Source organism: Puntigrus tetrazona, chromosome 22 (assembly GCF_018831695.1).
Source record: "Puntigrus tetrazona isolate hp1 chromosome 22, ASM1883169v1, whole genome shotgun sequence".
Taxonomy (NCBI): domain Eukaryota; kingdom Metazoa; phylum Chordata; class Actinopteri; order Cypriniformes; family Cyprinidae; genus Puntigrus; species Puntigrus tetrazona.
In genome coordinates, this window is record NC_056720.1 from 10,936,099 (window position 1) to 10,963,936 (window position 27,838).

The 27,838-nt window shown below is 37.5% G+C and overlaps 2 protein-coding genes across 4 annotated transcripts in view; both read right to left on the reverse strand.

Moving 5' to 3' along the window:
• Positions 1–27,838, reverse strand: part of LOC122327734 (CUGBP Elav-like family member 5) — a 1,183,696-nt gene that overhangs the window by 468,972 nt on the left and 686,886 nt on the right. The gene's annotated exons all lie outside the window — the stretch shown is intronic.
• On the reverse strand, positions 1,528–26,245 carry lingo3a (leucine rich repeat and Ig domain containing 3a). Its single transcript, XM_043223276.1, has 2 exons — positions 25,853–26,245; positions 1,528–3,854 (listed from the first exon to the last, which is right to left on the reverse strand). The coding sequence occupies exon 2, from the start codon at positions 3,808–3,810 to the stop codon at positions 1,993–1,995; it is 1,818 nt and encodes a 605-aa protein (XP_043079211.1). The 5' UTR covers positions 3,811–3,854; positions 25,853–26,245; the 3' UTR covers positions 1,528–1,992.

Genomic DNA, 27,838 nt, shown 5'->3' on the forward strand with positions numbered 1-27,838 from the left:
GCTAATAAAATCATCCTGGCATTTGCAAAAATATAGTCGAGGATCATTAAATGTTATGTATGCATTGCGTTACACAAATCAGTCAAAAACATTCATATATATAATGCTACTTTATGATGATATGAAGAATCAGAAAAAAGAAGAAATTCCAACACAGGGACTTAGATACATGCTTTTATAAACAGCATTGTTTTTTATATAACATATATTGTTTTATATATAACAATATTCTTAACATAATTAAGAATACAACTATCCAGAACATAAAAATGTTGTGGATACCCATTTATTTAATTTACATTAAATAAAACTGTAAAATGACTTTTTACAAAAATATCAAAAAGCTTCTTTTAATCAGTTTTACAGTAGTTATCGACAAATTCTGGCAGTTTGCGATGTACATACAATGCTGCTTAAAATAAGACAGTACAGGGCGCTATTGATCTTTTCTAACAAAACGGCTCATAATCTAATTAAATTAAGCTTTGCGTTAAATAGACATTGCTTGATAAAAGGCAATAAGGTTGAGACAGATACCCTGTGTTCTTTAAAATGTCGTATTATTAACATTAGGGGGCAGCAGAACAGCTTTGTAAAGTGCCTTCCTGTGTCTTATTAAGCGGCAGCATTGGAGCAAGGTCTACCTAATCATAAATACTATTTAGAAACAGACAGTGCAAGCATAAGAACTCCTGGATGGATCACGGGATCAGTGGCCTGTGCACAAAAAGCTATCTTTGACTGTATACTCATGCAAATTAACATGAAATAAGTTATGAGACTGACATTCGCTTTTAAACACGCTTACACTTACATGAAAGAGGCGTAAAGACATACAACAACTGAAAGTCACCTGTAATAAAATGCTAAGAAGGTTTTTGTTTTTAAAGCAGTAACTCTTTAAGAGTTACACACATTATATTTCCTTAATTAACAACATTTTATATTGAATAAAAGTATTTCACATTAGCTTACTTAACAGGAACAGGGCACAATAATAAACACGCAACAACAATATATAGTGATATATACAATAAGATACAAAATGTTTTAAACCCAGTCTAGATACTGGGGCTATTGGTATTTAGCTGATAAATATGTAATGTTTTTATAAAGACAATGTGCTTTTATATTGTTACTACAGTACCTTTGTATGTGTGTGTGTGTGTGTGTGTGTGTGTGTAATTTTGTGCGGGCATGACTCAGAAGTAGGTGGCAGTGTAATATAGAAGCATTCGGTAGCCTTATTATCCCTAGCAAACTAAATCAGCAAATTTTTTTAAGTAAGATATAATTAAACAGTTTGAACTTTTTAAACAGTCTTGTAGCATCTCATATTTCCAACAAAGTGGCTAACAGGCTAAGATTTTGGGCTAATTCAACAACAAATCCTTGTTAAATTGGCAGTGTGAAGTGTGTGCTCACTTTATTGCCTACAAATGACTGAGCATATAAATTAATTACCTAGCAAAATGCAATAATCTACTATTTTTATCTTTTGAGGGCATTGGCAATTTCTTGGCAAGCAGAAAGCACCTCTTAAATAATTATAATCTAAATCATCTCTGACTTTTCTCACAACAACCTCCGAAATATTAAAAGCATAACTGAAATTTCATTTTAAAGCGACATGTTTTGTAGAAAATTGCATGGTAGTATTTTTAATGGTTATTATATATCACTACAAGCTGGGCCTTCTCACATGAGAAAATTTAAAAGGGTACCTAATGCCAGCTGGAAGTATGTAATTCATCATAAATGTCTTAATAAATATCGAAAATATCCCAAGACGCCAAAAGTAAGGTTAGATTATAAATAGGTGCTGATGGAAAGCAATTCTCAGCAACTACATTATTCATTGTTCCCATTAAAACCCTCTGTGTCTTAAAATCTGAACCCATAGTTATATGCAGGACTGGTAGTAGAAATGTATTTCAGTTTGAAATAACAATAGTGTGCGTTTAACTCCTTTAAACTACTAGTGTGACCATTTCATATCATCTTCATGTTAAACTTTCGTGCCCCTCCTTGACCCCCGCTGGCAGCGGGGCCATCTACCTTTCTGAATGAATACTCAACTGAGAAATTGTTCTTGTGCTGACCTCGTCCCCGGCTCCATACAAATAAGAGAATGAAACAGAAAAGCACAACGCCCAAAAACATGATGCAGCCCATTGCTGTGGACACCAGGATGGTCTTGAGGTCCAATGTGAATTTTAGAAAGACACGGGTGTCATTTAAGTTTGTGTCATTTAGATCACCCACATAGTAGGTGCGATTGGCTGCCAGAGCACCATCCAACGGCAATCCACTGACTGTTAGCGTGGCAAAGTAAGTATCGTTGCCACCAGCATTGCTTGCAATGCAGATATAAGTCCCGCTGTCTGTTACCTGGGCATAACGGATCTCCAGTGTACCTTCAGGTAGAACAATCACTCGCCCAGTACTCTTGGTAGTGATACGTCGGCGCTGAGGAGAAATCCAAAAAATGACTGGAGTTGGGTCTCCTTCGGCTCGACATACAAACGACACCACTTGGCCTTCACGTGCGGTCAGCTGTTGCAGTTTGCGGTTGCGAATTTTAGGCCGCTGACAGGTGAAATGGTCAAAAAGCGCAGAGTCCGAGAAGGTACTGAGTGCTTTTCCTCGCAGTTCCACGGGTGTCGCGCAAATAGGCGATTTTCCATCGAAGTTGAGGGTCTTCCGGCGCTGCAGGATCCACAGTAGGCGGCAATCGCAGGACAGAGGGTTGCCATCTACCCGCAACGTCTCCAGTGTGTTGACTGAGTGGAAAGATCCCTCCTCTAGGGTCACTAATCCATTATTTGACAAGTTGAGCAATCGTATCTGTTGCAGGCCTCCAAGACCATAGGGTTGCACCAATATCAGGTTTGTACCAACTAGGTGCAGTTCCTTCAAGCGGACAAGATCCCGCAAGGACCAGGACTCAAGAACCGAGATGGGGTTGTAAGACAGATTGAGGCTTGCCAAGTGAATTAGGTTGCGAAGGGCTCCCGTAGGCACGGTGGAAATGTTGGTGTTGGTAATCGAGAGCCAAGACAAGTTGAGACCTTGGAAGCTGTGTGGAGAGATGTACTCTAGGAAGGGCCAGTGGTCAATCTCAAGACCCCGCAGACCACCGAGTTTGCGAAAGTTCTGCTCTTCCAACGAAGCGATACTGAGGTAGCGTAGTCGAAGAGTCACCAAGCCGCGAAGGTAGGAAAGAGACTGTCCAGTTATAGAGGTCAGATTGCACCTCTCGATGGTTAGCTCCCGGAGCCCCACCAGTCCTAGGAAAGCCTTGTTTGAAATGTACACCAGGTCATTATCACCAACCTCCAGACTGCGGAGGTTCTTTAAGTCCTGGAAGGTAAAGTCCAACAGTATGACCAGTTTATTTCCACTTAAGTCCAGGGCAGTGAGGTTGGTGAGACGTGAAAAGGCACCCATGGGCACGAGTTTAAGCTGGTTGGCTCGCAGACGCAACACTCTCAGGTTAAGTAAGCTGGAGAAGGCGTTCGGCTCCAACACGCTGATGAGATTCTCACTCAAGTCTAGTTCTTCGAGTCTCGAAAGAGTCGCTAAGTCATTGTATTCCACCCAGCGCAAACTGTTGCCGCTCAGATCCAGCAGCCGTGTGTCAGTTGGGATGCCTCCAGGAATAGAGCCCAGGCGCTTGTTCTGGCACATCACGGCTCTCTGATGAGGGATACAGTCACAGCGCTGTGGGCAGCTTTGGCCATGTGTTAGGGATGCAGCGATTAGGAGCACAAACAGCCCCGGTAAGCACAGGCGTGGACAAGCCGCCATGCCCCTTCCCTACCTTACTGGGGCTGAATCACTGCACCTCACACCTAGAGAAAAAAACAAACAAAAACAGGTATCGATTAACCATAACTTTGCAACTCTCATTTATAATCACTTCTATAACATTGTGAAACTGTCCTGAGTGAAATGATTACTTAACATGACTTTGTATGTACTATCAATGTATTAGAAAACACTGGCCAAAAAAGTGCAGCTGGATAACATATATTTGTGAAGACACAGCAGATTTTCAGACTAGCATGGATAATCTCGAGATCAAGTTATTGCCTGTAAAACTGCCATTTTAATTAATCTTAATTTCCATATATCACACCATTAAAGGGATAGTTCACCTTCATGTTTTGACAAACATTCAACTCTTTTTGAACAGGTCTTAAAGGGACAGTATACCCAAAAATTACATTTTTGTCATTAATTCAACTCCATGGTGTTCCAAACTTGTAAGACATTTGTTCATCTTCAAAACGCAAATGAAGATATTTTTGCTGAAACCCGAGAGCTTTCTGATCCTGCATAGACAGCAAAAAAACTGACACATTCAGGGCCCAGAAAGACAGTAAGGACATCATTAAAATAGTCCATGTAATAATCCTTCTTGTTTAAGAAAAGTACAGTTAAAAAAAGAAGCACCCAGCTGTTTTCACTGAAATATTAAAGACAAAAGTACATAGAAAAAGCTTTAATATGTTATGAACACTTTACACATGAACAAACTGAAATCTCAAATGGCTTAATGCCCTCTTTAGGATCAGGATTTCTTTATCTTTATAAGCTGAGAAAAAATTAAACATATTGAGCTTTGATCTAGGCATAGTTTCAAAATGACTTAATATCATGGTTAATTCATATTAGTTGGCATTTCATCAAAAGACTGAAAAAAACCCTTAGATAAAATATACATTAATGTTAACATGGTCTTTACAAATGTGCCGTGGAAGACATCTCAGCCAGCATTTTGATATGAACATTGATACCCGCCCTGGTGCTACAGTACATAATGCGACTTACCTTACGGCAAAGAAGTTTAATAGTCCGGTCCCAGAATACCAGGTTGTTATTGAAAAGTGACATTTCAGAAGTACCCTCAGCTCAACCCTCATTCTCCCTCCCCCATCATCTCTGGTAACCCAAACGCATGACCAGCCCCTGGTTCAAACCCATATCAGTTGACAAGATGAAGCCATCCAATCAGCACAGTTCACTGCTTCAAACAACAAACGGAGCGCACGGGATCGCTACAAGTCAATCAGCAGCGTGATGTGAATAGAAAACTACACCTGACTACGGCTCAGGTGTCAAAATTTGTGTCACAGATCATAATGTCAGAAAATCATGAATACTAATAATAGGCAATGATTAATAATACCCTGCCACTTTTCTTTCTACCCCTGCTGTCTCTCCCCCTCATGAGATGTCAACAAAGCATATTTCAACGGCTTATTAAATTTAATTGTCTTCAAGAAAGTGCTCTCATATGAATTTATGTGTCCATGCAGATGACTGGTGCAATAACTGCATAACTGTTGACATACAAATACCGTCACTGTACCACTGCATAGTTAGACATAAATTAAAAAGGTATATGTTAATGGTCTGTTTTACCTAAATGACAATTATTTACTCGTCCTCATGTCAGTCGACAGTTTATACTGCTTTTGTCCAGTGTCCAAAACATTTCTAAAAGACATTTTCAAAAATATATTTATGTGTCATAGAGTTTCGGAGTGACATCAGGGTGATTAAACCCGTCTCTAAAAACCACATTTAACTCCGAACTGAGCTTTCCCTGCTTTGGAATTTAAACGGAGCTGACCTCGACCTCAAAGCTGTCAGGAGTAAAAGAGACACGGCTACCTCTTTGCTCTGTTGTTCACCTCGGCGAGGTAGCATGTCACTGGAGAATTACATAACAGCTGTTAGTCGATACGTGAAGGGCAAATCAAGCAATTAGTGTTTGTTTTCCAGTAACAGCTGTTGAGAGGCTGGTTAAACATAAAATATCAATACAAAATAAGATCAATGTTCTAAAAACAAATTAAGAAAAAGAAAAAAATGATAAATGCAATTGCATCATATCTTTAGCTTTTTTTCTTCAAAATAAACGCCACTTTATTTCTTAAATTAATCTTAACCTAAATCTATTAAAAATAAATATTATAAATATTAGATGAGAAAAAAAAATGGCTTAAAGCTTAATCGTAAAATGACAAAAAATGTAACTAATATAAAAATCATACTATTTAGAGCATGCCGGAATGAAAAGGAAATAAAAAAGAAAACATTCATTTTTGAAGCAGCGCTTGTTTTGAGTGTGAAAAACACTTAACTAGGTGGTGCTTGATGTTTCTGTCGAATCTAGGATATTGTTTTACATAAACAAGACCAGGTTTAATGACGGGAAAGGAAAAAATAGCAGCATAAGCACAGACTGGTACCGCACAAACATCAGAGAAAAGTCTATCTGGGTTGGAAAAAAAAAAGAGACAAAAACTCTTAAACAGATGATACAGACCAGGAGCAATTAAGGCAGCCTAGTACCTTAATTAGAGAGAAAGCACATTAAAAGGAATAATGAACGCACACTAGAAAAGGAAAAAAAAAAAACAGAAAAAAAACTCTAGGGCAGGTGCAAGAAATCATGGAGGGGGCCGTGAGCTGAAGTGTGTGGAGGCGTCAACTTTCCCATATATCACCGCTGGATCTGCACTAGTTTAGTGCTGCTGATGGCACTCTTCAACTCACATCGATTTCAAATGCTGCCCACACATCTCTTTACATAACCGTACGTATCCTCCTCATTCTGTCTCCCGCTGCTCCGCAAGCCCATCTATCATCCGCAGCTCGGGGAAACCCGACAGCGGCCCGCGAGGAGACAGTCAGACAGCATGAAGAGGACCGAGGATGAGGAAGGGGCAAATGACGGATGCTCAGGGTGAACGTCGACTCCCTGGAGGTGATGTCTCAAGGGGACGTCGTACTTCACAGAGGCAACTGTAACCTTGGCCAAACAAAAGTCGACAAGGGCATCGGCGTGTAGCTGGAGAACAGAAGCCATCTGAGACCAGGGACGTTCTCGGATTTGGCAGACGTTTGGGAGTTCAAGGAGATGACGAACAAGGAGAAGGGACTGCGAGACGCTGACTTTATACATGCTGACTGTATAAAGAACACAACGATTATGTGTTTTTTTTAAAGAGTGTCGGAGCCAAATTTGAGCAGAAATGACCCTTGTGTTGTTCCAAACTGGAACAACTTTTGATAAGTCTGAGGAACACGAAAAAAAAAAAGCCTTATTGTGTTGTTGTTGTTTTTTTACACATTGAAAGTCAAAGGGGTCCAAATCAAAAATGTTTGAATTACATTTTATTGCTCAAATTTAATTCGAAATTTAAGATGAAAATGTACACTATAAACTAAAAATCTAAACCGGCTTAGTGTGATTATTAAATCATTGCCAATTTCAGTTTTAACATTTGAAATTGAAAATATAACAATATTTCTCATTTAATTAATTAATGAATAATTTTGTTTAATAACAGTAATTAATTTAATAAAACTGCTTTATTTTTTCACTAGAATTTTTTACAGAAATATTACAACAGTCATATTTATAATAGTAGCAGTAATTATATTGATGTAATTTCAAGATTTTTTTTTTTATTTTACAGCAAAATTTCACAATGGTTCAAAATATTTCAATTATTTCTTTTTTGTTTCATAATTTTAGTAAATATACACATTTGTATTCATTTTCATTTATATTCATTTTTATTTTAAAGTAAAAAAAATCTGTTATTAATATTGTATTAAGTAATAATAATACTATTTTATAATATTATTCTGTGTTAAACTGGGTAAAAAAGACGAAAACGTTAAAAACGCATCTCAAAACCACTCAGAACCGCTGCTGATAGAAACACAATTTCAACATGTTGAAATAGCAACTGCGAATGCCAGTAAAATTACATTTTTGATTTCTGCAGCCCTACTACTATACCTAGTTCTCTCGCGCATTAACCGGTAAGGGATTTGAACAAGAAAATCATATCACCTGTGATAAAAGAAGGTTAAAAACATTCACAAAGCTTCACCTGATCTGGTTCATGAACAGGCATGCTAATCAGCTAAAAGCTAATGAGAGATGACATGCTATTGTAGAAGCGGCGCAGGACAATCACACACAACTCTTGAGGGGATAGAGTGTCAATTGTGTTTCAGGCAAGAAAGACAATGGCTGAGCGCAACCTGGGAACATGACTTGTTTAACATGCATATCTGATGCAGGTGAGAACAGAAAGGCCCTCTATGATAGCAACAATTGGCATTACTCAGTTTCCTGATGCACTGAATTATTCAGGTTATCATGGTCCGTGAACATGACATACTATCACAAAGAGACTGACCACGGCTCCCTCATGGACCAACTCCAACAAGAATAGTGATGCAGAGTACTGAACATTCGCTCTTTTACTGGCTGACGATCCTGTGAATAAATTGACTGATGCTCTACTCGACAGCTGCTTGGCACAGCGCTTAAAGCTGGTTTTATCTTCGCTCAGAGAGTCGGGTTGGATGACCTGATCCTTGGCTCCAGCTATAGTGAGGGAACTAGATAATTAGGTCAAAAGACAGCCTTGGTACTAACTAAATGTGGCAATCAAGACAGGAAAATGTAAACAGACAACCATTGCTGGCATCGTCGTTTTCTCTAATCAAAGCTACTTTGAATTGACGTAGCAAGGCCAAGCATGGATTACCACTATTTTTTTATTTTAACAATATTATCAGTAGCTTATATATCTTTAAATGTTTTATATATTTTTTTCAGATTCCATATTAAGGCTGCAAAGAGGTTTTTGCATATGCGGTTTGTGTTGGTCGTAAAATTCATAAAGTATGCGATGAAGGCCAAAACGGCCTTTGAAGGCCTTGAAGGCCTTGACCTTGAAAAAGCATCCAGCTTTCGAGGAAGAAGCCATTTGGTTTCATTACTAGATCAAGAAATGCTATTTACAGCCAATTTCCATCGACATATGGGGAGCGCAGTTTCTCCACAGGATGTTGATAATGACATTGAAAACAATGGCTGTTGGCCAGAAAAAGTCACATGAATGTGACTGAGGAGAGAAATCAATGACGTAAGGCTCACCGTGCTCACAGTTTTGTCTGACCCACAGCCCCTCAGGCCATGTCTGACTCATTTACACAATTCTAATTGAAAGTCCTCAACATGCAGCAGTACTAAAGTTCAACTTTATGGAGTCTAATGATTTTATCATTAAAGGGCCATTCACCTGTACTATTAGCGATTAAATTTAACTTCATCACAATCTGCAAGCATATTTATTTTGCTGTCCATATCAAAGGGTCAGGTTTAAAACACATTAATTTAGGATTTCTCTAGCATGTATGTAACAATAGCTGCCTGTTACATCTACTTAAAGTATACCGGCTTCAAGTATACCGGCTTCTACTAATTACTCAAATGGGTAATTACCTTGTATGACACCTTAAAATAAAATGTAACCCATTTTTTGCACCATAAAAAAATAATAATTGCAGGATGTAATCTCTAAATGGCAAGATGTAAACTAAAAATCTGAATTGTGAGATTTAAACGTGGAATTAATAGAAAAACATTTTCCCGATAACTGAATTTTTAGGTCTTATTTTAGTGATCTTAGGGCATGTCAGAAACCACTTTTCCTAGTGTAACAACGGGAAAAATAGTCTGTGTGCCCGGCACATGCTCTAAAATTGGTGTTCCTATTCTTTTAATGAGCAATGCGTGTGTTTTGGGCATAACATGCAATAATCCAATCAGAGTCTCATTTCCCAGTTGTGCTTGCGCCATGGCGAATTAGCTATTCACATGGCAGAATTTGCAAGTGCAAAGATTGAATGCATCTCCAGAGAGGAAATGAAGCTTCACATGCAATGACTATCCATTATGACTATCCACATGTAAGGATTTTTATATTTATGTAGCCTGCACAGTAATAATATTTTACACTGTATTGTTGGTGTGCTGCTGTGCATCCCTGTGTCTGTTAATCAGCAGAGTGCGCGTGGGTTGTGGACCCACCTATAGGCACCAAATGTGCTCTTTAAAAAAAAAAAAAAAAATTCTCCATTTACTTTACTACTGGTTTCAGCTGGTCAATGGCGCAGTCTATTTCAGTTGCCTCAAAATAGCAAAGCGCCAACAATGCGCATGAACACACCTTGTTTTCACCATGAGAGCATAAATTGGAAAATGATAACTGCGTTGAGCTAAAACTGTAGCAAAAAACACTTGCGCCAGGTGAATGATGAGGCCCTTATATTGTCCAGTTATGAATTTAGATTTCGCAAATCTGTTTATATTTCAATTTTGTCAGAATTGAGAGAAACAATTCTGAACTTTGCAATAAAAAGTATTTTTTTGGTATAACCTTATTTTATGGTTACACCTATTAGATGTTTATTAGCATGCATATTATAAGCACTAATAACTGGCTAATATTCTATAGGATCTTATTCTACATCCCTAATCCTACCGAAAACCTAAACTCAACAACTACCTTACTATTAACAAGAAACAAATTAAGTAAAGTCGTAGTTATTAGTTAACAAATAGCGTTACCATATTTCTTAATCCATGGCAAAAATGGACCTAAAAACATTGATTCATTCAACAGTACAATACAACTGTTATTATGAACGCAGTGACTGGAACAACTTTCTTTATGAGCGAATCACTGAATCATTCACTAAAACCAATTCCTTGAGCACTGATGTATTTAAGAAATCAACAAGCGGTTGTCTTAATGAATGACTCATTGAATCACTCACGTAAATCACATTTAACTTCTGTACCCAACAGAATACAACTGTGGTGCACTGCTTGGAGATGTGCGACTATTGATTGTGGAATTATTTTCATTGAAGTAAAAACAGATGAAGCATTAGGAATGATTTTGCGTAAAATGCAAGTCAGTACGAAAGCCTTGGATTTTTTTTAAACAATTGTATCATTCCAGTTTAAGCTTTTGTTCATATATTGCTTAATTTATACGTTTTATCAAAGAAAACATTGAATAAGCTAAAGTTTATTAAAGTCACTGGACGCAGTAGCTCAGATTAAAAATGATGGTGGACTCCATACTCATCAGATTTAACGCAGAGCGACATCCCGAGAAGCTTAAATCTTAAAGCATCTCCAGATTCATCCTCTCGGGCAAATAAAATAATTATTGTCTACAGTATCATCTTTAAAATGTCAAAATGCACACGCCAAAAATTTTTTCACCAAATATAAATGACCTTCCGCTGCTTCTGTATTTCACAAGATGGGTTCCCCTTGTAGTTACGCAGCGGCTAATGAGTTCCACTGGGTAGTCCAGGTCCTTGCAGCACTGCAGTCAGCATGCATGTGGACAGGGCAATAGTAAAGTAGGTCAGCCATGTACGGCACCCCTGGCATTTGGGCACAGCCAGCAGTACCCGTAAATTAACATCCTCTCTGTAAGCCCCTCCAAATTGAGACACGGCACTGACAGGAGTGCCGCCAGTCACTGGATCCTCAGAGCTGAGGAAATAAATTAAGAGGATTACAGAAGAGGCATGAAGATTGTGATTACACACGAGTGCGGAGTCATAAACTGCAAACGTTTATCACCATGACTCCATAATGCTAAGCATTTGACCACTAGCTTGAAACAGTCTTGAGAGCATGTTATAAAATGTAATAAAACTGATCCTAAAGTGACACAACACAGTGACACAAACGCTCACCAGCCATTTTATTTGGCACGCCGCAATGAGTTAACAAAAAAGAAAAATGTGAAACTAACAATGCCTTTCTGAAGGCATAATTATATACTGATAAATATTTATTGATCTAGATTGAAATGCAAGTGCAATTGTAGATACAGATGTATAGTATAAATTTCAAACCCTTTCAAACTGCCAGGAGATTAATTATCGAAGATCCATATTACTCAAGACTCTTCCAAAAATAAAAAAAAAGGCAATGAAAGAGTAAAAACCACACCAATGCAACAAAGGAGACATCTAATTATGATGCCTTCCACTGTAAGCTCTCGAGAGGCTTAGATACTTATCCTAACTGCCAATTCATTGGCGCAATTGACTCTTGGGGCCAATTACACGTAAACACAGGGCGATAAAATTACAAGGCTTTCCATTAGGGCAAATATAACACTGACGTTGCACAAGCTTTTAATTAGAAGGACGACAGAGCCGAAGAAAGGCAAGCATCGAGCCTGGTATTGCATGAGAAATGTCTTCGGGCAGCGTCGGAAATGCCACGACCTAGCTAGGCCGCATGGCGGTGACTGGACGGCATCCTGCGGTCGTCTCTTTGGCTTGAATGGATTAGAAGACACCCTTCACTGGCTGGCATTCTAACCCTGTCAAAACGAATCACTTCAGACTGCCTGGCCCCTGCCTAGCGGGTTAGCCTAGCCTTCCGTGAGAGTGGATATGGATGTGTATCATGTGATTTCAAAATCAGCCACATACCCCAAAAAACGCACATTAATTTTCATATTCTCCTGAATTTTTCGAAGTACGTTTTTGGTTTCCGTTTATCAAGCTCAGAACGCAGGAGCATTTATGCTACAAATGCAAACAGCTAAATGTTTTTTTTGCTTTTTAGACTACTTCAGGAAACAAAATTTTGGTACATTTTTACTCCTCTGAAACATTTTCCTTACTCTAGGCTCTTGTAACGCTATGCTAATGTGCTAATAGATATGCTAGTTGTTCATTCAGTCAGACCATGACCTTTGGTTATGATTGGCAATGCTTTATTGCTAGCTGCAGCAGCTGCAATGACAATCAGACCCTCCGGCTGTTGGCAACCCGTCTGCGGCCTCTTCGTAACATCGTCACCTTTAATCAATGTTCTTGCTGCTTACAAATCAGCGAGAGCAATTAGACACTATTAGCTTGAGTTATCAAGCACCAATGAGAGCTGTTTCTTATTCTCCTGCTGTGTGAAAGCTGAAGCTCAGTCTTTACCTCAGTAATTTACCCGTTCCTCCCAATTATAAGAAGCCTTTGGCAAAAACCCACAAATTCTCCTCTGACATAGTAACTGTGTTTTGAAAAACTAACAAGCTGCCTACATAGGTGGAATTCTAGCTGTTGCGCAACTTTATATATGTGTCTAATTAGGAGTGCATTAAATGGGCAACAACAAAATTGTGCTCCTCACAGGAGAATGCGACATGTTATTAGTTAGCATGTTGCTAAGCTAACAGCATAAAATGTACATTCAGGCTAACTTAAATGAGGTAAAATTAAGTTTTAATTATACTTAAGAACTTTTACTTCAACACTTTTTTCAATGAACGGGATACAAGAACATTTCATTTCATTCACTGTCATTTTAGGTGAGCTTAAACACAAAGCATCTTTAAAAATGGCACAATAATTTAGTTCCCTATACCTGAACACTTGGAGGAGCCTGTGATCCCCTAAAATACTACCTCTGTAGACAGCTTACTGTGTTTTAGATGGAACACCAACCAAAAAAGGCTAGGAATCCATAAACCGGCAGTGAGAATAGAACGGCATTTATAAAATTGCCGCTTCAAGGGAGTCTTGAGTGTTTCGAGGTTTCGTTGTTGAAATGCCTGTCAAAGAATAAACTGCTTTTAAAGTGTCTTAAAATCAATGGTTGCTCTAATCTCTGTCTGACACTAGTGGAGTTCAACTGCCTTGAGAGCTTTGAACTCTAGGACTGAATGGCAAAGATGAAGCCTGGAAAATGCACATTGATTATATTATATGCATACACTTTTGGTCCACTTGAGTGAATTAAAAAGAGAGGTTGTTATTTCTCGTTGACTAGTTTTCATGCTCTTCTCCTTGAAATTTAGCTGGTGACAGATGATTTACAAAGTATACTATCACATGACTCCATACCTTCATCACTGCATCGAGTTGGCCGGTATAAATTTGAGAACACGGTGACAACCACTTGATACCAGATCACCACTGACCCCAGCAGCTGTTGTGGGATAATGAGCCCGAGGTTATGTTTGGAGTGACTCGAGCAAAGCACAGGCCCATATAAGCTCCGTATGCATCAGCTTGAGTTACAGACAAAACATGGGATGCCCATTATGACACGCAAGTGGAAAAAGCCCGCATGGAAAAACAATCCAATCAGGATTTTGATTGCTGATGATTAATGTAAATCAGTTTTCAGTTAACAAAAAAAAAGATACTGTCACATTAAGGACTGTGTGATATAAAGTCCTAATTACAAGACGGTTACAACTGTGAAATATACAGTTAAAATAAAAACAAAAAACAAAACAGATTAAGATGCAATAAAATAAAGTTGTAAATGTGAGAACATCACTTTAAGTAAAAAAAACTCATTCTGAGAAAATGGTTATGAAACAGTATTTTGCAACCGTAAGAAACTGTAAAAAAGTTGCAACTGAATACAATATCGTAGGATAGAATTGCAATTACAAAAAAAACGTAAGAAAAAGTTGCTATTGTAAAAACGTCATGTTGTGAAAAAGTCTGAATACAAGAAAAAAGTGTCAATTACAAAAAAGCTGTAATTTATGATAGTCAGACAGTGACATATATATATATATATATATATATATATATATATATATATATATATATATATCAAAAAAAATTACAAGAAAAATTTGTAATTACAAAAAAATAAAGCCACATCATATTATATATACTACAATTTTGAGAGACAAAAGTGCCAGTTAGAAGATAAAAGTTGTATTTGCAAAAACTAGTTATGACAGTAACACTGTGGGATATAAAAATCTCAATCACAAGTAAAAGGTCGCAGTAACAAAAAATAAATCTGCAATTTAGTTCCATAGTGAGATATAAAGGTCCCAATTACAAGTAAAAAATTACAAGTTACAAGAAAAAGTAACTTGTATAAATATTATTTATGACAATTGTGAGTAATAACATCCTTTTTTTTGGATTGTTTTGGCTTCATTAGAGAATTGCGTGCAGGGCCTTCAACAAACAAGCAATAAGCGTTTGATTTTATTAAACAGGAAATAAGGTAATTCAAACCTTGAATGAGTGCTGGATAATATAATCCCGGCATCTCGTACCTCATTGTGAGACTGATTGCCAACAATGGTGAAAACGCAAAAACACCAGCGGCGTCCGAAAGTAATGATGTTTACCACCCACTCTGTGTCAATCGAGAATTATGAATACAAGCTCTTACGAAAGGAAAAACACGGCGCACGCTTGTTTATGCACAACAGCAGCATGCAGCATAAACTCCAACTTAGCCAGAAATATGACACGCATGTGCTGGCGTAAAAGAGAAGGATTAACCATTATTACACGGGCCAATGTTCTGGGACAGTGGCCCCCGTATTTTTGTTCTGGATCCGAGTCTGGCCTACTTCAGCGTCTTCTTTAATCCTGTGGCACACCGCCTGCTTTTGCCGTTTCCAATAACCAGCTCTAATCTCTGCAGCGGCGAGACAACAGTGGCCTAGCGCTGACAGCTGGCAGACTTATACCGTCTCTAGGAAAGAGACCACACAACAGCGGGCTAACCGACAGCAGAGGAGGTCTCGTGTAAAAAAAAACAAAAAACCTGCTGCATCGCTAATGTTTTCGCGCTTTGTGGGGTTTATCGCAGTTGTGCTATTGTCAATCCCTTCTGGCCCAGAAAACACATTTTGCTGCAGTTCTCTAACACCCACAAGACCGAACTAGATTATCTCGTGGCTCGAAACGGTTTGGATTTTGTCTGTTTAATCCATAGGTGGCTATTTACTGTATGAAAATTTGATACAAATTTCAAGTCAAACAAATAACTCTTAAATACATAAGACTGAGAAATAAGCAGTTAGAATATAGTACAAATACTATATTTTTACTATGCTTATTTTTATTCAAATATGGCACGATAGCAATTTGTAAGGTATCGTAGTCGCAGAGAAAAAGCCGTAAAGCATTTGGGAGATAAAAATCCCTAATGAGAGGAGAAATGTTGCAATTAAAAGAAAAAGATGAAGCTGTGATGTAAAGCTGTAACCGTTTAAGCCGTTAAAATACAGAAATGCATCTGAATTGCAAAAAAAGGTTATAATTACAAAAAAATAAAGTTGCAAAAAAAAATCTTTCTGAGCTTAAACGAGCTCTCTAGTAAACACCAAATTACAAGAAAAAAATAAGCTATTGCACATAAATAAAACCACGCTTAAATAATTCTGAATAACAATATTACATTTCTTTTTTTGTGTGTCAAATATGTCAGAATCGCCCTCTTCCCAGCATGCACCAGGGCACGAATGACTAATGAGGTTACAAACCGTGCCACGCCGTCATTGTGTGACTTTGCGAACGGTTTGCATATTCTTTCCAGTGATTTAAATTATTTGTGTTTTGAGTCACTGGATCACTATGAGTAGCTAACCGAATGACTCACTCACACAATTCAGTACAAACGGCAAATCTTTGCAAAACGTTTTGGAGCATTATCATAACGTGTTTTAAAAGACGCCGTTCTCGTTCAGACTCATTCAGTGGGTCCGGCCGATCTAACGGTTTGGATCGCGCCGCAACGAACGAGTTTTTAGTGCATGGAAGTGAATGAGAATAATTTATTCCCTTACAACGTTTGGGGAAACTACGCTCAGAGAGATTATAAAGCGTGACACAACCCGGCTTGGGGAAAGACGGGAAGAAAGAGGGGATTCGGGGAGAGAGGAATTTCAGAAAGCCTTCAACTCAGTGGGAACTTGACGGGTGCTCCCTTCTTTCTCCCCGAGAGCTCAAACTTGGCGTTTTGGCTGTCACCATATAAATCCTGTGGGTGTGAGCACCGTCACCGTCCCGGCGTTCAGGGAATTAACGCTGAGCCACTGCAAATGACTGACAATCCTAAGGCCTCTCTGAGAACAGGCTTAAGAGGAAAGAAAGGAAGGAGGATGAAATGAGATATGAAGTACGAAGAAAGTACAGAGGAATATCCAGCGCGAGGCTTTTTTTCCAGCAAGCTCTGCAAATTCAAAAGGACTGCAGTCTCTTTTTCATTATTTGCGAACATGACACTCTTTATATAATGACAAAAAAACAATATAAAAAAAAAAGAAGCAAATTTGTTAAATATCAAATAAGGCTAATACGAATTTAAGAACAAAGCTAGTAAGAATTTAAGCTTTACTAATAAAGCTCTGCTGGAACGCTTTGTAAATAAATAGGTTGACATTATTGAGGTTTCAAATGTTCTGAGTTTTTATAAAATTACTAAAATTACTTTTTTATAAAAATATACTTGTGAATATTCATACATTTCACAACTGACGTGTCTGCAAAAGGTATTAAGACAATCACTTCAATATAAAATATATAGCATTGTGTAAAGTACAAATTATAATTAAATGCTTTAATTTTAAATATCTATTTTTATCACTTTAGGTGGCGTTTTTTGTTCCAAGCCCTGTTTAATTTCTCATCCTGATAACCTACTATAATGCATATAATAATTGAAAATAATAATTCTCAATTTTTATGTACATTTAGTATTTGTATGATGTTTTTTTTATTATTATAAATTGGAAATAAAGTATTATTAAAAATCCGATATAGAAGGTTAGCAGGGTCAGAAAATAAACAATGTTTGGGACAAAAATGAAAATAATATTTTGCACAATATATGTCAGTGTACAGATTTTATTACATTTTAGATAATTTTTATTACAGTACTAAGATTTTTTAGGGTGAAATTTTATGAAAATAATATTAAAAGCAAATAATATTAATATAAAAAAATGTCTCTGCATATATTATATACAAAAATATATATCATTTGAATACAATTAATATAGTTAGCTCTTTTTGGTTTGAATATCGCATCAAACTGACAAAAATGCATCTTTTCAATTAAAAATCAGGCCACATATTGCTTTTCGTTTCTTTTTTTTTTTATTTTTATAAAAAGCAGACAGCAAACTGCGCAGATGGCCTTACTTGAGAAATGACGTGCAAGTGACAAAAAAGATGGATAACCCAATTACGACTCTTGTTTCCTTTCTTGCGTGACGGTTTCCAGCTCTGACAGTGTTGCGGTTTTATTTTTACGACAAAGTCAAAATCCCATTAAAAGAAGAAAAAACCCTCCGCAAAGCACGGCCACTCAAACCTAGCCAGGCCAGTGTGAGAGGGAAAAAAAAGTGAAAGCTTAAAAGAAAAGAGGAGACGGAGACAGAAACAGAGTGAGATTTTGCTGCTCGAAACGGTCACATGTGGCTCTATGATCACAGTGTGTTTTCCATTATAGCTGAATAATTCATCAATGCCTGGCAACAGGCTTGAGACGTTCAAGCTTGCCTGTACTTTCTATTTTAAGTCACATGAGAAATTCATGGCAGGTCCTCCGAGGACCCAAGGTCCCATCAGCACTGTCTATTCTGAATTCGGCCTTGCCTAGATGGATACTTTGTTGTCATGGGGGTCATTATATTGCCTCCTCGAGGCCCTGTGGGCAGCTGAATGACACACTGACACAGGAAGTTAAGGGCACTCTCTTAAAAATGAGGTTCCTAGAGGAATGTCCATTGAATCTATCAACTGCACAAGAGGTTCTTTATAAGGAAGAAGGCTCTTCTAGATTTTTACTTACGTTTTTGGGGAACCAAAAATGATTTATCTATGCCATCACACAGAAAAGTTCAAATCTGTTGCGTGTTTGTAAAATATTGAGATAAAATAGCACAAATATTAAAAATATAGAAAGTTTTCATAAAGTGAAAGGCGTTAAAATAAAGTACTAATATTTTGGTAATGTTAAATATTTAAAAACGAAAAATATATTTTTGGTAGTAATCATGAAAAGTATATTTTGAAAACAGTATATTTTGTGTATAGAGTTAACATTATGAGATATTTGGAGAAAAGTCGTATTTTGTGAATAATAAAATTGAAGAAAAATTTTATATATTTTGTGAAGAAAAAGTGCAATTATGCAAATAAAGTGGTGATGTTTTTAATTTCTATGACAAGAAATTTGTATTACGAGGATAGTATAGTGATTAAATTATGAGAATTTTATATATATATATATATATATATATATATATATATATATATATATATATACATATACAGGTATATAAAATATTGTCAAGTCAAAATTCTGAAAATACATTTTTAATATTTTGACTATAGTAATAACGCTGTTTGAATAAAATTAAAAATGTACAAATTTATAGTAGTTAATATTTTTTTAGAATAAAGTGGAAATGAAGCTATACTTTGCAAATACTGAAAATTATGAAAACAAATTTGTAATATTATGTAATATTATAACGCACAGTTGTCAAGGTGCGGTTTGCAAAAGAGAGCACCCAACGAGGAGAACCAACCATTAAAACAGAATCAAACTGGAACTTAAATACACACAGGAATTAACTAACAAGACACAGCTAAAGACAAATTACACAATTAACTGAAAGTAGGTCACACTGAACACATGGCACAGGACAAAACAACAACAAAAGACAATAGTATAGTTTGTGAATAAATTTGTGCAAATAAAGCAGCACTGTTTTGAGAATGCTCAAAATTATGAAAATAAATTAGTAATATTTTGATGACAGTAATAATATGACGTGAATAAAATTTAAATAATGAAAATAAAGAAGCGGTGTTTATTATGAGAATACTTTTAGTGGCTAATATACTTAGAATAAAGTCAAAATAATAAGATTAAGAACAAAAGAGTAATATTTTAAGTAGTGATTTTTTGAGAGTGAATACTTATGGGATTGCCAGTAATATTTTAGTAAAGATCTATTATGAGAAGATAGATAGATAATAAAAAAACGAACATTTCGAGGGCCGTTCAATGTGACGTTGCCCCGATCGAACTCAATGAAGCACCTGAATGAGCTCTTAACAACAGTCCACTTTGGTTACTGTTGCTCGGGTCAGATAAGCTTTACAGAACGTCCCCAAAGGAACCAGCTGGAGCTCTGAAGCTCAACAAGGCGTCCTGTCCATCAACGAAATCAAAATCAATCGCCTTTACTTGTTCTTTCTGCAACCTCCTTCCACTCGACAGCTACACAGACAAGTAACACGACGTCTGGCAAACACGGAGCGGATCCATTTCCACGAAGAGCAGGTGAATCATTTATTTTGGATGGCGCCCCAGAACCTCATACTGAAGACACCACCATATACTGTGTAAACAAACTCTCTTGCTGATTCCACTTTGGTGTGCGCAATCGGAGCATCGTTTCAAAATCCATTTGATGAAATGATCCAGGTCTTTCTGACAGCTTCCTCAGGGGACGGGAAGTAAAGGCTTTAAACTGATCTCTCTCCCTCTCTCTCTCTCACCATCTGTCGCCATATTGTCAAGGACGATCCAATAAAGGAATATGAACAATTAAACCATCACTGGGGAACGGGCTGTTTTGCTTATGATCGACATCAAAGCCTCTTCAAGTCCAAAAGTTTCTGGAATAACTGGCATAGTTTCGTTTACAGAAAAACAGAAAAGATCTACCAAGCCCTCTTCAAGGGAAGCGGGCGCAGAAGGGGGAAAAATAATAAAATGCTGCTACATAATTGATGAAATGGTGTCCAAACTGTTAATGTTTCTAAAATTACACTGTCCGACAGCCACGCTAGCAAAACATTTTCAAACAGAGGCAGCAACTTGTTATATAATATAAAACATTAAGAGGGGCAGCAATATTTTAAAGTACATCATTATGGGTAATGGAAGCTCATATTTTGGTTTTGGGAGTGCATGCAAGGTCAAAAATCACTGTCATTGTGTTATAATGCATTTATTTTTACCTTACTTTCTGAACGACTCCCAAACGAAAAAGCACCATCTGCTGGCAAAAGTTAAATTTGCATTTTTATTCGAACCAACTCGAAAGACACCAACAAGTGGGCGGCCAACACGCTAATGCTTCATGCTGATGTCAAGATGAATCGATTCGGGATTTGTTTTAGAAATGATTCGCTTGAATGATTCAAAGCCAACTCTTTCTTTTGAACAACAATAACTTTGCAGGATGTTTTCTTTCACTTTGACTTCTCAAAAACCTCAAAACATTTCTAATTCAATCTAAATCTAATTGAAGTTTTCAAACTTTGTCGTAAAATCGGCGTCAGTAGGCAAACTTTGCTTCACACACTTTATTTCCCAGAAACCAGGCGATGTCCGACCGAATGAACCTCATACTCCAGTGTTACTCAAAGATAAAAAGAAAACGAAAGCACTACAAATTGACTTCCTGTCATTATCGCTCTCGTTCCTCCGGCGAAGGGGTATGAATTATACGTTGAAGAGACACCAGGCTAAATGGCTTCCTCTGCTTCTGTCTCAGCCAGTAAAATTGCCTGATGAAATGAGTCATGACTTTAATGCAGAACAGAGGGGAGATAGAAGTCTTTAAATCGACGCTATGATTCTCAAGCGTGAAAATGAGCAGAATAGAGTTATTAGTCTCTATACATCATTACCCTTCATAGCGGCGGATGTTGACGGGCTGAAAGTTGGAGGCGCGCTCAAAACGTGGCCTTAATATGTCATCTCTCGGATTGGATCAGATTTAGCCAATTGTAGAGCGCAATGAATAATTGATTTAATGTCAACATCAACATGGCAGCAGTCAGGAAACGTCTATTGATGCCATCTAGTGTGAGATATCTGCCTCTTGTGTAACCTGTGGGTGGACTCATTCGACCCAAAGGGGCTATTTTGGGGACTAACATTTAAAAAATTCATCAACCTCCATCTGCCAGCAACCGATGAGGGGAAATTAAGGGGACGGGTTATCGAATACCTTCCCATCAAATCAATCTCATCTTGATAGAAGAGGACAAACAGCTTTAGGGTTTGTTTGATGGGTAGGTTGTTAATCCAATTACATAATTAAAGAGCTGGCAGAAATGAAGGCCCAACGCAAGGCGACACTGAAGACATGCAACCTGAGCCCCGCAACGAACATTAGAAAGTATCCAAGGACGGCGAAAAGGTAATTCTAGTCCATGACTGAGCAGAGGAAAAGCACTGCACGCCGTCCTCTGAACCCGCTGGAAGAAAGTCGGATGTCAAGGGTTGGAAGAATCTGTCACATTAAAAGTGAAGTTATTGGGAAAAGCATTACGTGCCTCTCATTTCCCGATGGTGCGATTAGGCGGCACAGGCTGACCTGCCTCGAGCAATAACAGCAACCACAACTACAAAAAATGACAATTACATTGAACACTGCCAGGCACTATTGTTATACCCTAGTAGAAGCACCACAGAAATACTACAGTACATGTATTAAGCACCTTAGTACTCTTTCTTCTGAAATATTGGACATTTTTGATGAAATGAACTGGTGACCTTTCCTTTGTTTCACATCAGCTTCGCAAAAGCGTCAAAATGCATTGTAAAAGTGGACCTTACAATATAAAAATTTTGGATTTTGTCAAAAGTCATCTCATTAGCTCTTGATTTTTACACTTTTTATTTCCATTTCTATTTTGTTTGAGTTTTTAATACATTTTGCTATGTGTCAGCTATTTTAGTCTTTCGAAATGAAAAATTAGAAATGCTGCCTTAGCAACAAGTTAAATTAAGTTTTGTGGGGTTTTTTTATGTCAACAGCTCTGTCCTTTTTATTTCAATTTAACAACCAAGCAAGGTACATAGTCACATTCAAGAATAAATAGGCTCCATGCATTCATGAACTAAACTGATTTCTTATTTTTTTTCCCACAACTTCAGTTAAGTTGCTCACAAACGGGTCAGAATGGTTAATTTATGAATCGTTATGAATAAAGAAATAATAATAATAGTAATCATTTGAGAATAGAGTGAAAAGTGGCTATTTTCAGGGAAAATAAATGTTCACATAACTCAACCTGGATTTTTGTCTTATTTTAGTTAAAATATCTACAAAGACACTTATACAATGAATAAATTACCTCATTATCTTGTGGCTCATCATTTTTGTGATTAAGGATTTTTAGATATTTTAAATGGAAAATTAGTATTTAAAAAAAGTCTAAAGTCTGATTAAGCTGTAAAATCAGAAAATGATTAAGCAATTATTGTCAATAAATAGCAACCTAAATTGGCTCCGTTCTTCACACAAAGGATTCATTAGATCTGAAATATCATGAATAAGTTGTATGGAATAGTTTTGTGGAGCTTTGTGTTGTTTATTCAAATCTTTATTCCTCATTCATTTGAGCTGCGAGGAAAAGAGCAACAACAACATTCTTCAGAACATCTCCTTTTCTGCTGCTCGGAAGAAATTAAGTCCTACGGGTTTAAAACGGCATGAGGATGAATAAATGAGTGAGAAATTATGAACCAATCCTTTAATCTGGATGCTGAGTTGGCAAGCCTCACATACAGTGATCTTTGACCAGCAATTTATATGCAAACCACAAACATAACGTACTCGTCATATGTGCTGAATGTCAAATCTCTTGTTTTGTTGTACTCCATCGGGAGCCTCAGATATGCAAAATAAAGCCTTGTTCCGAGGCAATGAATAATACATGAACGATTGGCTCGAAACTGCTTTTGTACCCTTTTCATGATGTTTTAAAGTGTCCAATTACTGTACTTCAGCTTGGCCCAGTCCTGCTATGATACAGAAGGATCTCGAGCTAGATCGTTAAACGTGATACCAAAGAAACGCGGCAGCAGTTTACAAAGGCTCAATAAAGAACACAAGTGACTGGAAAAATAACATTAATGGGACTTAAGTAAGGAGTGCGGGCCTTTTGTGCGCAGTTTTGAAAATGTGGACTACAAGCAATAAAAAAAATTAAAAATCCGAAAATAAACAATAACGTAAATAGGGTCGATTCTACTTCCATCTAAAATGTAACTCCGGCATTAAACATGAGAAAACTCAAGCTTTCAAAGACGCAATCCTTGTTCTTCTCATAAGCTGAACTGATCAAAGTGGACAGGAAGGTGATTATTCTTCCCCAGCTGCAAGCCTGATCTTTATTGTCTGTACTGATCCGAACACAAGAGCCGTGATGTCTTTTCCTCCTCCTCCACTGCCCACATGCGGAGTGATCCTCTCCGCTCATCATCCTTTCATCAGGAGCTCTTCGTATCTTACTGTTGTCGAGAAGGCAGCAATGAAATCTCATTCTGCTGATCCAATAAACACTGCGATCGTCTCTTACAGTAAGCGGGGGGCTGGGGAAACCATTTCAATAACGTCCTCAAGACCGGCTACGCCAAAATTAAATTGCCTCACATCTGTTTTATAGCCATCAGAATTTCTATTCAATACGGTTTTGATGTATGACCTTTGAGAACGGACACTGTAATAAAATTCTGAAAAACGGTAATCTAGTTCTCAAAGTGAGAATAGTGAGGACACACTTGATGCAATCAGGTCACATCTGGAAGATCATGTTTATGTCAAAACAACATAGTAATTATTCAGGGCTTCCCAGTTGGGAATGTTTCAGTGAGGAAACACGGCAGATGCAGTGGATGCAGCCTCTGCAGTTGGTGCTAAATTTGCAAATGTATGAAATCACCGTTTTGTTTTTTTTAGAATATTCTAGAAAATACAATTCTCTTTACAGCACCTCCATACATTCAATAAAAACAAAGCAAACAAAGTAAACATGCATCATTCTGTAGAACAGTTATTTTTTTATAGAAAACCTGATTTCTTAATTACAATATCATGAATGAGAATTTTCACACAGAGATTTATTTTGGTCGATGTAACTGAACTTAACTTGTCAACTGCTTTGAGTCTTTTCTTTAAAGTGTAGTTTTATGCAATGTTGCAATGTTATAATATTGAGTTGCATTACTTGGTTACTTTTTAAGGAAAGTAATGCATTACATTACTTTTGTGTAACTTTGTCACAGGCTTCCTTTTTTTAAATGTCATATTTATATTATGTATATTGTATTACTTCATATTTTAATTATATTATTTACTTTGGCAACTGTAAAGGTTCTTTAACAACAAAAGCGAAAAGAATAAGCCACGGACTAAAGACTAAAGCAATGCACTACTTTGCTAATTACTTGAAAAAAGTCATCTGATTATACCCCGAACACCGGTTTGTGAGAAATATCCAAATTTCCAACACTAATATTCAAACTTGCATGTCATTTTTACCAATACGTTTTGCCATTAATGCCGTTAAATCTTGCACAATGCCTTGCCATGCTATTTTTGAATCTGACAACGAACATAAACGACATTTCAAATCATTTATTTTGAATACTGACTTGAAATTTGATCAGTTTCTTTGTTGAACTCAAAACGTATGACATTTTTCAGCAATCCACTGCTCTGCTGTGTTTTTCGATTTGTTTTGTTTTTACGGGGGGGTTGTGTGAATCGACCCATTTGGACAGATGTAGTCACTAGAAAATTCTCTCTCAAATTACACTTTTTAAAAATTGCGTTTCGAGCAGTTTTCACCTCACAGCCATGCATCGCGTGCATGAAAAAACACATTCTGTATTAAAAAACTCTTCTTCTACTGGACATATGTGATAAACCTGTCGCACATAAAAAAAAAAAAAACCCTGCAAAGACTGCTGTCCAATTCCATGAAAAATATCAACCATACGGGTTGAGATGCAGCATTCGAGTGAGTAAAAGAAGACAAAATCTCATTTTGAGATGAGCTGTCACTTTAAAACCACCTTGAAGAGGACGTCCAGAGAAGACAGTCCGGTCGTATTTAAATGATGAGGCTCGTTATTTGCGTGCATGAACACCGCAGAGGTAATTAAGCTCTTGTTAATGGGCGCACGCAGCATTGTTGCATTACATAGGATCTAAAAGCTTTCGAATGCAATAGGAGCTGACTGAAATGAACAACGCTGCATCTCCACATCAAGCCGACAGAAAATATGTCAAGTTACAGGTCTGTCTTCCCCAATCTTATATTTAAGCCCTAATTACAGGTGGGACACTGCCAGTTTGCCACACTAAACGGCCCCTTTCCTGGAGAAGATGAAAGTGCTCACCCAGGGCTAGAACTTGACAGGTGGTAGGTCCACATCAGCTCGACGTAAGCGTATATCCTCGGTTCTGGCTGTCCCTCTCAGCTTCTGCGTGTGGGCTGTGCACAGCTGCTTGAGTTGAGTCGCCCAATTAAGCCTGCAGATGCTCCTGGCTGCAGCATCGGCTTCCAGGATCCCAACCGGAGCGTCCCTCTTCCTGCCGTAGGATCGTTCTTTTGTTTTCTATTGTCACCAGCCAGTAGTCATCAGGTTCTCTGTACACATTGTCCCAGTGACAGGAGGGATGATGAGCGGCTTTCCCGCACAAGTGTGTGAGGGAAAAGAGAGAGAGCGCGTGTGTGAGCGTATCAGGACTCTGTGAAGCGGTGATACTAGAGCGAGCCTGCCTCTCTTCTACTCTCCACTACGGCTGTATGGCTTCAAAACTCACACTGCCAGCTAACTGAGCGCTTAGGGAGCGTCTCGAAAGTGCAAACTGACTCAAAACGATCAAGAGCCGTCCACTAGGAGCCAATCAACTGAGAGTCCCCCAGGTGACACCTAAAGGCCTCAGTGGTTCTTACAAAAAGTTCAATGGGAATTGGCGTTTCTGTATTGTATTCTGTTTGTAGGATTTTCATACTCACCGCCGACTTCTCAAACCCAGCCAGTCCCTCAACGAAAGCTCTCCTGGTCCACGAGGAGTTGAATACTCAAGCAAAGACCAGCAGCTGGAATCATACGATTTTAGCAGACATTTGACCCTCTTAATGCACAATCCTTTTCTGTTTTGTCCTGTTTTCAGGTTTTTTTCCCATCTGTTTTCCTCCAGAGTTACCCAGCAGGAGGTTAGTGGATGCTGACTTAAAGAGAGAAAGAGAGAGATAGAGAGAGAATATTTCATCATTAGTAGCTTATGGAAGCTCATTTAATATCATAAAAACCACACTAAATCAAAATGAATAAAATCTCAGACTGTAAGATATTACATTACAATTTTGATGTAAAAAGACTTCAAAAAGACATAATTATAAAGTAAAAACTATTACTAATATATTACAAATATTTCTAATTTATAACTAATTATAATCCACAGATTTTCAACATTCTCATATTTATGACAATATCTCATGACATAGTATTTTGTCATTTAGCATGTTGTTTGACTTAGTTTGAATCTAAGAATCAGAGTTGAATCTAAATTATGACATACACCATTGAAAAACATCCCAGACTTGATCTCTCAAATTTTGACCTTTAGCCATAATTTAGTTTTTTTTATAGCTTTTATAACTATTAATATAAAGGCTGGTAATGCTACTTTGAAGTAATGTTTTGGTTTGTACAACGAAAGACAGTGGGGACCAAAAACAATTAGACCCACTGACTTTTACTAAATGGATAAATGGCTAAAATGGTTGACTTAAAACTCTGCTTTGTTTCACAGAAGAAAACACATGTAAATTATATGTATAGTGGCTCCTTCTATAGGTCGATAAACATAAGCCAACTCTGAACATTCAAGAGCAAGTTTCCTTTATGTCTGCAACCCTAGATATATACGCACATACGAATATCTATACCTGCAATAGACTTCTATAGAGCAGATAGTTTAGCTAAACTAAAACAATACAAGATACTGACTTAATAGCAAGTTCTGGCTAAATCGACATTTAAAAGGTACTATTACTTAAAAAACGGTAAAATATAGGCTATTAAAAACACAAAACTACACATTACTACCAGTGAAAGTTTACATTTGGGTAGTGTATTACAAACAGAGGCTGCGCAGTGTTGTTGCATCTTGAAACCCGTTTATTTTATGTGTGGCGACACACTGACCGTTCCAAGCAGACATGGACATGTCAATGTGTCCAGAGTGGTTTAATGTGGCATCTACCTAAACATATCTATGGAAAAAAAGCCATAGAGGAAAAACAGATAGCAACAGTAAGAGGAGAAGCAGGAAACGGCATCCTTAAAATAACCGTCCGCTGCTGTACAACAGCC

Coding starts and splice junctions, on each gene's coding strand:
- lingo3a (XM_043223276.1), bottom strand. CDS start 3,810: ATGGCGGCTTGTCCACGCCTGTGCTTACCGGGGCTGTTTGTGCTCCTA.